General features: G+C 67.0%; 3 protein-coding genes across 3 annotated transcripts; 1 reads left to right on the forward strand and 2 right to left on the reverse strand.

The window, feature by feature from the left end:
• Positions 1–218: 218 nt before the first annotated feature.
• CTSA (cathepsin A) lies at positions 219–4,870 on the reverse strand. The gene is made up of 15 exons (XM_076352018.1): positions 4,820–4,870; positions 4,466–4,623; positions 4,245–4,356; positions 4,072–4,122; positions 3,692–3,778; positions 3,431–3,586; positions 2,963–3,054; positions 2,541–2,625; positions 2,312–2,403; positions 2,045–2,123; positions 1,746–1,894; positions 1,597–1,672; positions 1,399–1,488; positions 1,143–1,244; positions 219–949 (listed from the first exon to the last, which is right to left on the reverse strand). The coding sequence occupies exons 1-15, from the start codon at positions 4,868–4,870 to the stop codon at positions 866–868; spliced, it is 1,464 nt and encodes a 487-aa protein (XP_076208133.1). The 3' UTR covers positions 219–865.
• Positions 4,871–5,594: 724 nt separating this feature from the next.
• NEURL2 (neuralized E3 ubiquitin protein ligase 2) lies at positions 5,595–9,249 on the forward strand. The gene is made up of 2 exons (XM_076352019.1): positions 5,595–6,276; positions 8,820–9,249. The coding sequence occupies exons 1-2, from the start codon at positions 5,595–5,597 to the stop codon at positions 8,933–8,935; spliced, it is 798 nt and encodes a 265-aa protein (XP_076208134.1). The 3' UTR covers positions 8,936–9,249.
• Positions 9,250–11,279: 2,030 nt separating this feature from the next.
• ZSWIM1 (zinc finger SWIM-type containing 1) lies at positions 11,280–13,387 on the reverse strand. Its single transcript, XM_076352184.1, has one exon. It carries the CDS (start codon positions 13,359–13,361, stop codon positions 11,721–11,723), a length of 1,641 nt encoding a protein of 546 aa, XP_076208299.1. The 5' UTR covers positions 13,362–13,387; the 3' UTR covers positions 11,280–11,720.
• Between the last annotated feature and the right edge of the window lie 8 nt (positions 13,388–13,395).

The raw sequence follows: 13,395 nt of genomic DNA on the forward strand, positions 1-13,395 counted from the left end.
AGCAACTGCACTTCCCCTGCTTTTGCGGGTGGCTTGTTTCCAGGCCGCAGTGACCCCCTACGGAGAGGGGGGTACAGACCACAGACCCTGGCTCCCCAGCACAGCGTGTCAGCACTCACCTCTGCTAGATCCTTGGTGCATACTGGTACTCCTCAAAGGAAAGCAAAGCGGGGGGTTGCAGGGTGGTGCAAGGAGCTGGGCAGTGAGGAGCAGAACCACCTTGTTCAGAGAGTTTATTGCGAGTTCCCAGAAGCGCTGCGTGCCCCAGGCAGTGAGCAGGTGGTGGGATTGTCTTTGTGGTAAGCCTCCTTCACCGGGATCAGATGTGGGAGTGGGTTGGAGGGGAGCAGAAAGTCCCTGCAGGAGCAGCACCCAGCTGCCCACAGCCGCCACGTGAACTGCATTCCTAGCAGGGGGCAGCTGCCTCGGAGCCTGCCCAGGGCTGTGTGCATGCAGGGGCCGCAGGGCAGAGGGGAAGTGGTGAGGACTGCTCCCTTCCCAGGAGGGAAGTAACTGCCTCCCCAGACAGGGAGGAGGCGAGACAGGAAGCCACAAGTGAGGAGGCGGCTGCAGCAGGGGCACAACTCCTCACCCAGCAAGGACAGAGCCCCTGGGACTCCTTGCCCCCCAGCCCGTGCCCCCCACCCACCGCAGGCAGCCCCATCCTCCACCCTGTCCAGCTGGGCACCATCCTCAGGGCTGGGCAGAGCCCCTGGGCTGGAGCAGGGAGCCCCACCGGCTGCAGGAGTGACTCGTTTCATGGCGCAGGGAGCCTGGGCGCAGCTGAGCAGCACCAAGGACGAGCTGTGCAGGAGGTGCCGGGTGGAGAGGGCAGCCGGGGCGCCAGGCGCTGCCTCCACAGCTCCTAGTAAGGCTCGTTCTTAATGAAGCGGCTGAACATGGTGAAGGCAGCGAGCGGCCGGTCCGTGGGCACCATGTGGCCAGCTCCCTGTGGGAAACAGGCGGCAGCAGGTCAGTGCCAGCCGTGGGGCTGCCACTGCCCCGCAAGCACCTTCAGCCCCAGGCTGCCCGCAGCCCAGCCAGCACTGCCCCACTCTGACCGCAGCACTGGTGTCTGGCACGCCTGCCTGCGCTGCGGCCAGCGGCCCTGTCCCCGTCTCCCGGAGCCCCCTCAGCCCTACCTTGACAGTGAGGAAGGCGATGTTGGTAAATTCCTTCACGAAGCCCCCGATTTGGTTCTCGCCTCCTTCAGTGTAGAGCCAGGGCCGGCGAGCCACCTGCACCTGGGACCAGCAGCAGTGCCCTCAGTGCCCCGGCTGCCCGAGGCAGGTGGCCAGCCCTGCCCACGCCCTCGCCGCAGCCAGCCCCGGCACGCAGCCAACTGCACAGCCTGGAGCTGGTGACTGGCCTGGTGCAGGCCCCGCCCTGCCCATTTACCTTCTGGCACAGGGAGTCCACAAACCACTCGTCCCCGAGGAAGTTGCAGGCCATGTCGACGTCCCCGTTGTACACCAGGATCCGGTATTTCTGCAGAGCAGGAGGAGGGTGAGCGTTTCGCAGGGCAGCAGCCCCGGCCAGGCAGGAGGCCGGTTTGCAGAGCCGGTCTCAGGGCCCGGTGGCTTCCCCCACACGCACCATGGCTCCGAGCAGCTTCAGGTACTGGTTGTTCATCTGCATGTACAGGCGCTTGTAGCTGTGGTTCACCTCGAAGCTGCAGAGGAAGCATGGGCATCACGCGGCTGCTCAGGCTCATAGTGGTCCCTCCCAGCCCAGAGCTTGCTCACCTGCACACCTGCCACTCTGGGGCGTCGGGGGAGATGTGAAGAGCCTTCCTCACCTCCGGAGAGTTCAGATACACGCGGAGGGCTGTGGAGTTCGTGCAGGGAGGGTCCATCCGGACCTTCTTCCGGGCTACCGGCATCCGGAACAGGTTCTGGGAGAGAGTTGGGAAGAGTCCCTGCCACAGCAGCACCTGGTGCTGCCCCATGGGAGCGGCTGCTCTTTGCCCCCTCCTGCCCACAGGCAGCACCGCTGGCCAGGCAGAGGATGCTCGCAGCCTGGTGGCACGGGCACCCAGGCTCACCTGCCGCCAGGAGAACCTCATCGGCATCTGGATGAAGGAGTTGCCCAGGTCATGTGTGATGAGATAGTCACCCTCGTACCTGCAGCCGGAACGAGCACAGGGACAGGCTGAAAGCTCTGGAGGAAAAAGGACTCGGGGTCCTCCCTCGGGGAAGTCCTCGACAGCAGCCAGACACAGTCCACCTGTCCCAGAGGGACCCCTCTGCCAGCCAGGACCCCACGCGCTGCAAACCAAAGCAAGACCCATCTCCCCTGGGGCCAGTCTCACCTCATGCTCCCAGGGACACCACCATCGCACGGGGCATAGAGGTTGTAGATGTTGAGGCCGGACTCCTCTACGATCTGAATCATCTCCGCCATCTGCAACGAGCCGCAAGAAGGGTTTGGGATTCAGCAGGACGCTTGAGGGACCGTGGGCCTATCCAGAGCCAGGCGGGTAGGTGCTGCTCACAGACACCGGTGCTGGGCACACACTCAGGGGCTCCGGCTCCCCTCACCTTGAGTGTGCAGTTCAGGTTGGAATTGTCGTGGAAGTTGCACTTCCCTTGGGAGCAGCAGAAGGCCTGCAAGTCCCTCCACAGCCTGCGGGCAGAGACCAGGGGATTGGACCACACTGCCCAGATGGCAACACCGACACAAAGCCAGCGGCCACGGCCACAGCTGCGCTGCAGGCTCCCTGCCTAGCAGCCGCACAGCACGCGGCTCAGCCCGGTGCCCTGCGCGCCCCACAAACAAATGTGCCCAAGGGAGCTGCCCAGGACAAGGGGCCATCTCCACAGCCCGGCTGCTGGCCCAAGTCAGGCCAGGAGCATCCCCTGTCCCACACACCATTGACCCAGCCAGCCCCGTCCCATGCCGTGTCCCCGTCCTGCTCATGCAGGGACAGCGCATCTAGCAGCAGCGCTCCCCCTCCTCTTACTCGGTCCCCAGCAGGCCGTGGTAATAGGCAAAGTAAACCAGGGAGTTGTCATTGATCTCGTAGGAGGAGAGGCCATTTCCCACGGCAATTCCCTGCGAGGCAAGAAGAAAACAACTCTGTTGTGTTCCAGCTCCCCACAGGGCAGCTGCAGTGGCAGCAGCGGCAGGCAGGAAGCAGATGCGGCACTGTTTACTCCACAGAGGGAACAGGAAGGGTTGGGGGTGCCTGAGAACGCTCCCCTGGTCCCACTCGGCAGGGACAGACACGTCCACCAGCAGCTGCTGCCAGCACCCCAGGAGAAGATGAAAGGCCGCGGGGCCAGACCTGCCCTACGTCCCAGAGGGGACTCTGCACACTGGCTACGCAGCCAGTCCCCACCCCGGTACTGCTCGAGAGCCCCAGCGAGGCCGTGCCAAGCCCTCCGCTCCCCGGCTCAGCCCAGGCTGGCGTCAGAGCCCAGCCGCTCACCTTCAGGTTGAGGCTGGGGTCCTGCATCACCCACTCCGCCAGCGTGGGGATGTAGACCCCCCCGTAGCTCTCCCCCGTGAGGAAGAGATCGTTCTTGGAGTACTCGGGAAAGAGCCGGAGGAAATCCTTCAGCGCCAGGTAGTTGTTGTGAGCAACCTGCAGGCAGGAGGAGACAGGGGTCAGGCAGCAAGGCAGGACCCCCAGGCGCCCAGGCTGGGGCGGGCAGGAGGCAGGTCCCTCCCAGCAGCCCGGGTCACTCGCCTCGGTGTCGTTTGTGGTATACTTCTTGTCTTCGGAGTAGGAGAAGCCGACACCAGCGGGGGACTCCACGTAGAGCACGTTGGCAATCTGCAGGGACAGCAGAGGAGCTGGAGATCAGAGGAGACCCCCCTCCTGGCTCAGTGAGGCAGAGGGCTGCTGGCCTCGCCGGTGGCAGCACCCGTGGATGCCCAGCCTGCCCCAGGGCTGCGCTGGGGGGATGGCATTCCTGCTCTGCTCGACAGCAGACTTGAGAGGAGGGTGTGTTGGGCAGGGTGGGGGGAGCCTGTGGGAGGCTCGGCTCCATGGAGAGCGCAGGAGGAACTGGCTCGGGGCCACCCTCTCCCCACAGCTGTGGAGGGCTGCAGCCCCCACACCCGTACCTTGTTCCAGGCATAGTCATTGTACTTCAGCGTGACCCCGTCGGGCTGGATCTGGGGAAGCAGAAGGCAGTGACTGATGGGCACAACCAGGCTGGCCCCAGCGGGATGGCTCGTGCCATGCAGCCTGCCAACCCCCGGCGGCCCCGAGCCGTGGGACGGCTGCGACTACTGACCAGGAAGGGGCCGTGCTCCTTCAGGAAGCCCTCCATGGAGCTGCAGCCGGGGCCCCCGTTCAGCCACAGCACCAGGGGGCTGCTCTGGGGGTTGCTCTGGGCCTCCACAAACCTGCAGACACACGGCCGTCAGCGCCCGGCCAGACCCCCGCTCCGGCTGCTCGGGGCGCAGCCCGGCATCAGCATGGCAGCAGCCCGGGCGCCGCCGCGGCCCCACGTACCAGTAGTGCAGGCGCCTGCCCGGCCCGGCGCAGAGGTAGCCCGAGAAGTGCCGGAAGGAGGGCTGCTTGGCCAGCCCCGGCAGGAAGGTCACCTCGTGGTCCGGCGGGGCGGCCCGGCTCAGCCCCAGCAGCAGCGCGCACAGCAGCACCGGCCCCATCTGCGGGGGGCGGGAGGGGAGGTCGGGGCGCCGCTCGCCGGGAACGGCGGCGGCCCCAGCAGCGCCCCGCGACTGCCCCGCACCCGACCCGGCCACCCCGGGCCCGGGCCTGGCCCCGGCCGCCCCGCCGGCTCCCCCCGGCCCGATCTCCCCCGCCGGCCCCGGCCCCGCTCCGGTCCCGTCCCGTCGCGCTGACCCCGGCCGCTCCCGGCGCGGCTCCCGCAGGCGGCGATCCCGGCGGGCACATGACACCCGCCCATATGACCTCCGGCGCTCACGTGAGCGGGGCGGGGCCTCGCGACGGCCAATCAGCGCCCCGGGGGCGGCCGGCCCCTGCCCCCGTCCCGCGCGCGCACGTGGGAGCGGCTCCGGCCCCGGGACCCCCGGGGGGGGCCGCAGCCGGGGGGTCTCCGCTCCCGGCGCCACGCGGGAGCCCCCACGGTGCCCGCGGCGCGGGGAGCCCCGGCACCGGAGGGAGCGGGGAGCCGGGCCCGGCGGGAGCCCTCGGCCCCTCTGCGGGCACGACGGCGGCAGCCGGCGGCGGGGGTGCGGCGCCCGGTGGGCGCCGCCGGGCGCTGCCGGGCACAGGTGGGCGCTGCCGGGCACGGCCGGGCACCGCCGGGTACGGATGGGCATCACCGGGTACCGCCGGGCACGGCCGGGTACTGCCGGGCACAGGTGGGCGCTGCCGGGCACGGCCGGCTGCCACCGGGCACGGCCGGGCACAGACGGGCATCACCGGGTACCGCCGGGCACTGCCGGGCAGCGCCGGGCAGGCACCGCGTGGGGTGCCTGCGGGCCCGGAGAGCCCCGGTGGGGCCCGGCTGCGTCCCAGCAGACGCGGGGTCCCCTCCCGCCCTTCCCCGCGGCACTAGGACCCCTCCGAGCCACCCCCGCTGTCCCTGCCCGGAGGAGCCGTCACCGCCTCGCAGCAGCTGTGACGGGGACAGTTAAAAATAGCAGTGGCGGCGATGGCTGCCCGGTGCCGCCTCGCCGCACGCTTCCACCGCGTCCACGGCGCCAACGTCCGCCTGGACGCCTCGCGCACGCGGGCCACCCGGGTGGAGAGCTTCGCCAACGGGCTCTGCTTCAGCCAGGAGCCGCTGGCGCCCGGGCAGATCTTCCTGGTGGAGATCGAGGAGAAGGAGCTGGGCTGGTGCGGGCACCTGCGCGTGGGGCTGACAGCCCACGACCCCCAGAGCCTGGAGGTGGTGCCCGAGTACTCGCTCCCGGACCTGGTCAACATGGGGGACACCTGGGTGTTCGCCATCACCCGGAGCCACAACCGTGTCGCGGTGGACGGGGAGGAGGCGCCGGCGCGGGCGCGGGGCCCCCACTGGGAGCCCTTCCTGCTGATCGAGCAGGTGAGGATCCCCCGTGACACGCTGGTGGGGCGCAGCAGGCCCGGGCGCTACAGCCACATCCTGGATGACCTGTACAAGATGAACGTACTGCCCGCGACCGCCCGGCGCAGCCGGATCGGCGTGCTGTACGCCCCGCAGCCCGACGGCACCGCCGACATGCACATCATCATCAACGGGGAGGACATGGGGCCGAGCGCCAGGCACCTGCCCACCGCCCGCCCGCTCTACGCCGTGGTCGACGTCTTCGCCTCCACCAAGAGCGTCCGGGTCATCCCGGTGGAATATGGCTGTAGGTACCTGCCCCCTCCCTGGGGCATGTCCTGCAAGGGCCAGGAGCCGGGGCGCGAGGGGGCTCCGGTGGGGTCACCCCATAGTCCCCAACAGTCGGAGCGTCAGAGCGTGCCACGGGGCAGAGGGACGCGGGGTAGAGGGCACAGGAGAGCCCCCGGCCCCTGCGGAGCACGGGCGAGACCCCACACTGCCACTGACAGGTGGTGTCTCCCAAAAGCTCCGCCACGCGGGGCTGCGCCCGGGCTGGGGGAGAGCTCGCACCAGCTCCCAGCAGTGGCGGTTGGGGCAGAGCCCAGCCTGGTTGCCCTTCCCGAGCGGAGCGATGGGGGCGGGTGTTCTGGGCTGCCCCGGACCGGGGGCTGCGGCACCGCGGAGCTGTGCCCCCGCAGTGCCACGCTCATCCCCAGCCAGACGGATGGGGATCCCATCCCCCCGACCGGAGCCCAGTGCCGGTGCTCACGGAGCTGCTTCTTGGGGGCTGGCGAGCCCTCACCGTGCCCAGCCTCGCCCCACGGGCACGCAGCAGCCCGGAGCCAAGCAACGTCCTGCCTTGGCATCAAAACATCCGGCTGTGCCCCGCTGCCCACCTCGGCACGTACGCCGCGCCCCCGCGCCTGCCGCGTGCCCCGGCTGCGGGGTGCCCTGGGCAGGCGCTCCGTGATGCCATCGGAGGTTGGGCAATATCCGGCATCCCTCAGCCGGCTGGGGAGGGGCCAGGAAGGCTGGCGCTGGTCGCTGGCTCTTGCGTGGAGTCAGGCTAATAAGTGCTAATTAGCACCATACTGGAAAAATCAGCAGATGCCGAGGATCAGGTGAGAGGAGAGCCAGGAGGAGAGCTAGCGCCTGGGTGACGGTGGCTAGCCGTGAGCTGTCATGCTGCCGTGCCACCTTTGCTTTACATCAGCAGGATAATTCGCTGTCTGCACCCTGGGTGCAAGGCCGCAGACAGAAACAAGCCCAGACCTGACGGCCGAGGGGCCGGCTGCCCCCGACCGCCGGGAGCCACCGCTTCTCTCGTTGGCACAAAGTTCAGCCGCTTCTGTCTCAAGGCTGAAATCCAGGATTCTCCCTGCCAGCTGCTGCGAGCCGGGTTATCCAAACAGGGAGGTTAAATGTGCCCGGCCACCCAGGCCCCCCTGCCCCGGGAGTGTGCTGAGGGCGACCGGCCGGAGCACGCTGCAGGAGGCCGCTGAGCCGCCTCAGAGGGCCCGTCCCCGGCCGCTCGGGAGGGACTGGCGCTGGTAGCACGTACCTCTGGGAGAGCTGCCCCCTTCCCACCGCACCGCAGGCCGTGGGTCCCCGCGAGCACCGGGGCTGGCGCAGGCACTGCTGCAGAGGTGCAATCTAGCTTCCCGCCCTCAACAAAGATCTCAGTAGCTCCGGTTTCTGCAACACTTCCGTAGGGTTTAAAAATCGGTCTCAGTGCAGTTCTATTCCTGGCCGGGGTCCGGCTGGTGAAGTGAAAACCAGAAGTGAGCAGCTGAGCCGCCGGCAACATGCGATGCGGCATGGGGGGGCAGGGAGCAGGAGAGGCAAAGGGCATCTGCCACTAGTCACCCAGCACTCAGCATTACGCAGCCCTGCGCCGCCGAGGTGAAGATAAGCACTCCAGCCATCCGAAAACAGCCCCAAGGTCGGGAGCCGGCTGGGCACAGCGCGGTTGTGCTTGGCAGAGCTCTGCTCTGCCCGGTGCCGGCACGAGCCCCCGGAGGCACCGGCCCCGCAGCCAGAGAGGTGCTCAGCTACGTGCAGGCGAAATGGCCAGGTCCCACCCGTGGCTCCGCTCCGGCCGAGCACGATGCCCTGGGGTGCTCTCCTCCGGTTCGGCTCTTGGAGGCAGCGGATGAACCAAGGCCCACGGGCTGCGCCTGAGTCAGCTCTTGTTTAAAATCTGAGGAAAGCACTGGCCGCAGCTAATTGCACCCACGCCGCTGAGCCACCAAGGGCTCCTGAAAGAGGAATCCCACAGGGGCGCGTGTCACAGGAGCAGGAACCGGGCAGAGCCCGCGCAGGTGGCCACGGGAACGGCTCAGAAGATGGTTGTCTCAAAGGCATCGCCGGAGCTGTCTCTGCAGGCAGCACAGCCCCGGCCTGCGGGCGCCCACCCGGCAGCCTGGCGCCGGCGCCAGTGGAAGCGGACCAGCGGAGCAGGTTGGAAGGAAAGCACAGTGTGGGCGTGTGAGACCCCAGGGAGCCGCTCGACAGCCCCCAGGGAAAACAAATGCAGACCAGCCATGGTAACGCACGGCTCGGGCATATAACTGTCCCCCAACCTTCCTCCCGGTAACGGGAAGAGCTTCACAGCCCAGGGCCCTCAGGCTCCTGTCCCAGCCGGAGTACCTTGGCGCCGGCTCTCCCGCACAGCTGGCTCGAGCCCAGGGCAGGACGATGCCTGCTTCTGCCGCAGAGCAAGCTCACCCACCGCTGCCCTAAAACACAGTGCCTCCGGGGAGCCTCGGGGCCCATCTCCTCCGCACCCCTCTGCTCTCGGCCTTGCCGGTGACTCGGCCAACTCAGCTGCTTCTTTCTGTTCTCTTCCAGTCCCCTCCCTGCAGACCCTCTGCCGGCTGGTCATCCAGAAGCACATCGTCCACCGCCTGGCCATCGATGGCCTGGACCTGCCCCCGCCGCTGAAGAGCTTCTGCAAACACGAGTGAGGCGTTGAGGGCGCTGCCCCGGGCCATCCCCCGCGCCAACAGTCCCCCCAGCGACGGCCGGCAGGCTGCCCGGGCAGTATCTGTGCCCCCCGCTGCCCCCTCCACCTCCCGGGGCCCACCGGCACGCAGCCCCCCTTGCCCCCAGGGCGCCTGTGCGCAGGGCACGTGCTGCCAAAGGGCCAACGCAAGAGCCCGGGCAGCGCGGCAGAGCATCGGAGGGACTTTCCTCCGTGCAGACAGGTGCGGCAGGGCTGGCGCGGGGGCAGGAGGGTGGCACAGGGCAGAGCGAGCAATAAAGCGCTTCCAGCCAGAAAGCGAGCGTGCTGTGGGGAGTGCTGGCGCATGCAGCAACGCAGGGGGAGTGGCGATTGCTGCCGGACCCGCGCCAGGCCCGCTGCTGTCGGGGCCGTGCTGACAGCTGGCACTGCCCGCAGCAGGAGGCCCCGTGCACCAGGATGCCGGTGGAGCCGGCACCGAAGGACCCGCAGAGCCCCTGCAGCCAGGAGACCCAGCCCCGCCAGTGGGATCCCCATGGGATGAGGCCTTGGCGTGTGCCCAGCACCAGACCAGTTCTCGATGGGGCAAGGCCAGCGCTGGGCAGCTCTGGGGGCTCCCATCTGGGGGAGGAAGCTGCGGCTTTGGGTATTTTAGTCCCCAGCCAAGGGGACCTTCTTCCCCTTCCACGTCAGGGCATTTCGTGTGGCTGTAGGGGGTGCTTCAGGGGAGCTGCCTTCCAGTAAGGTGGGAAGAGTTCTGTCAAAGGAGGGCTCGGGGGGCTGGCACCCTCCCGCGCTTCAGCAGCCACTCGTGGGAGCGGTTCACCCTCCAGCGAGGAACAAAGCTGGGCCCGTGAGCCTGCGAGCACGGCCCTCAACGCTGCTGGGCTCGGGACCTGCCCGTGGCCCGGGAACGAAGCTAGGATTGCCCTAGGATCAGAGCAAGGGTCAGGCCGAGTGGAGCGTGGGAGGGCACGGCCCAACGCTCAGGCAGAGGGTAAATTACAGCTGGGCACTTGTCCCAGCCGGGCAGTTTCGCTCTTGGGAAAGATGTTTACCCCGAGAGCGGGGATGAGTTATTTCCTGTGCTCCCAGCAGGGAGGTGGACGGGGCGGATGCTGGAGGGAAACCCGCAGTGCCCAGGGAGCCGCGCTGGCAGCAGCCGTTGCTCAAGCACGTGTCTGTGGCCATGGAGCTGGTCACAGCGACCCGGCGCAGGGTCCAGCTACCCCGCCTCGCCAGCTGGGGAGGGGAGCCCAGCGCTCCCCAGCTCCGGGAGCCGGCACTGGGCCCTCCTCCAGACACCTCATCCTCCGGCTGGTGGGGATGGCAGCTGGCGTTCCCGCAGTGCCTGTGCCGGGCTGGGAGGGGAGGCAGGGTCGGAGCTGCACAGAGCAAGAGGCAGAGGAAAGAGCCCTCCGAAAATCAGAGGGGTGCCCACACACGCCAGGAAGAGAGATGGCAAGGGGGCCAGCAGGCAGGGCCTTCCAGGCCTCTCGAACAGCACGGCTGAGGGGTGAAATGAGCAGCTCCAAGTTTACAGAAAGGTGTTTTAGGAAACACTACACTATATTTAGTCGGAGAGATTCGATAGTATCAGATAATGTTACAAAACCCTCGATCGAGAGGAAATCCCCAACCACGCAGCAGTCCTACTCCTGCGACGGGCCAACTCTACCAAAACCAAAGCATTAATGAAGGAAGCGCTGATCGGGTAAAACGCCGACGGTGACTGAACCACAGCAATGAGTGAGGTCTCCCGACGCCCCCCCGTGCCACGTCCCGCAGGACGCAGCCTGCCGCGTCCCAGCACGATGGGCTTTGGAGCTGCTGGTGTTGGAGTTGCTCTTGCTGGCGAGGGGGGGACAGGGAGCTCACCCAGCCCAAGAGCAACGCCCAAGGGCTGGAGCTTGTTTGCTCTTCTTGGTATTTTTTCCTCCCCCACCCCATCTCATGCGTTTAAAGCCTTTGCTCTCCACCTCACCGCAGCTTTGTTTGCACTGCTGTGACCCCCAGCATCCCTCCCACCTCCCCCAGCACACGAGCTGTTGACGAGGGAGGGCGGGTTCCCCTTTCTGAGGAATTGAGAGCAGCTGCCGTAACCAAACAACTCCTCTGCTCCAGACCGCGGGCTGCGCGGCCGGCAGCGGAGATTGCCACCCTCCGGATCTGCTGCCTCCTAACAAGCAGGCTCGCTCCATTAACTGGAGGGCACCGCAACGAGGCAAGACCACCAAGAAGCGCCCTTCAAAGCCCTGCCTGATCTCATGAGCCGAGCGAGCCCCACCGTCCCCTCCTGCCAGCAGGGAGGGGCGGCCGCAGCTGGCGCAGAGACAAGACGCAGCTCCTGAGCGATACAAGGCCGATTTATTGGCTTTGTTGCACAACACATCGCAGCAGGATGCTGGAAAGACCTGCAGGCACTGGCCACAGATCAAGTAATTTTGTCACATGTTATTATACCATCATCTCCCACGCCGCACCACCCATGGCTGGCTCCCAGCCACATCTCCTGTTAGCCAGGTCAGCGGCTGGTTACCCATTCCAGCGCGGTCTGGAGTTCCCAATCCAGTTCCTCAGCTGCCCCGTGCAAGAGGCGATGCTTGCTCGGCAGATAAAGGACCCAAACTGCCCCTTCCATGCCGAGCCCCGAGGGAGTGACAGGCTGAGGGGAGTAAAGGGGGAAGCTGGGACACCGGTGGAGTGATGAACAGGCCTCCTGCACATCTGCTGCCCTGCTGCTCCCGAGGACCCGCACACGGAGCGGCCAGCTCGGCTCCCACTCGGCGCTACAGCTTCACCTCGACGTAGGGCCCGATCCAGCTGTCAGCCAGCTCCCGGAGGGTCCTGTACCTGCACTCAAACTCCTCCCTGCTGCAGTGGGTGAGAAGCCGGCTGATCTCCGCCGTGAGGAAGGACACCACCAGGGATTTATCCAAGGACTTGTTCCAGGAGCTCTTCAGGACCTCCAAGAGGCCATCAGCACTGTCTCGCCCGGCCTGATGGGCATCGCGTCCCTTCTGCCGCTGTCTGCTGAGCATCTCTGGCTGCAAGGTCTTCCTGTCCGAATTCAGCACGGCCAAGATGTGCCGGCAGGGCAGCTGGAAGACCTGGTTGAAGTGGCAAGTGCAGCTGCTCAGGCCTTTCAGGTCCACCCTGTGGGCATCCTCCAGGACCTGTATGCTGAGAGCGTCCTCCCCGGCGCCTATCAGCTGCACGGACTTCTGAACCACCGCAAACTCGCTCAGGCACAGCCTGGCAGCAGGCTCCGCGCAAATATCCCTCAAAGACTGCTTGATGAGCTCTTCAGTCCTTCGGTTAATTTCCTCCTCGCTGTCACCCTCCGGGTTTTCCGTGGCCTCCAGTTTGGCCACAGGAGATGAAGGATCTAATGAGGACTGAGGGCTCGCGGGCTCGTTCCGGAGGAGGAGGAGAGCCTGGGGGATTTCAGGCTGACGCTGAAGAGCCGTGGGGAGCCGAGGAGCTGCCGGTGGACTCTGGAGAACAATCACGGGGCTCTTAGCAGCTGTGAGAGAGGCTGCCACCGGCTGCTGCTGCTGAGCTGCTGCCGTGGTGGGGCAGGCCTGGACAGAGCTCTGAGATGGCTTCCCCTGGCATGCCAGAGGGGCGAGAGGCAGACCCAAGGCAGGCAGGCTTTGGGGAGCTGCCTGAGCAGCACGGTGATCAGGACGGGTAGTGGAGCACGTCGCGGTATCAGGAGTGCTCTTAGAAACACACTTTTGGTAGTGCTGGGCTAAGGAGGTGATGCAGCTCTCCAGAGAGAGCCCAGTGCTGAAAACCTGGCTTAACCCCTGGGTGACCACCTCCAGGTCCCTAAAGTAGTTACTGCTGTCCCCCCACGTCCTCTCCCTGTGCACGGCCCAGATCTCATCATCAAGCAGCCAGTGAATATGGAGCTGAGGCAGCAAGTCCGGTGTCACGAGGTCCCCCAGGAGGGCGTGCATCTTCCTGCGGCTGCTCTCGGTGGCTGCGCACATGGTGTCGCTCAGGGCGGCCAGGATCAGGCGCTCGGCGCGGCCCTCCAAGGCCAGCCGCTGGATCTGCTGCTGCAGGCGCTTGCAGAGGTGGAAGACGGAGAGGTGCACCTCTGCTGCGGGAAAGGCCTGGGCGAGCGCCGGCGGCTGGGGGAGGCCGGGGCCCACCAGGAGGAGCCGGGTCTCGGCCCAGGCGGGGTTGAAGGCCCTGAATGCCCCGTACATGCGGGACAGGCTTCCCGCCGACTCGTCCCGCGGGACGGCGAGATGCACCACCCTGGCCATGCCGCCCCGCAGCGCTGGGGCCGGCCCGGCCACCAGGAACACGTAGAGCGCCCGGCCCGCCGGCCCGCCCGCCCGGTGCACCAGCAGCGCCCGGGGGAAGCGGGCGAAGACACCGCCCATGGCGGCGCTCTGGAAGCTGACGGAGGCCATGCCGCCGCCCGCGCCCAGCTCGTAGGCCACCAGG

This window comes from Aptenodytes patagonicus, chromosome 14 (genome assembly GCF_965638725.1).
Source record: "Aptenodytes patagonicus chromosome 14, bAptPat1.pri.cur, whole genome shotgun sequence".
Classification (NCBI taxonomy): Eukaryota; Metazoa; Chordata; class Aves; order Sphenisciformes; family Spheniscidae; genus Aptenodytes; species Aptenodytes patagonicus.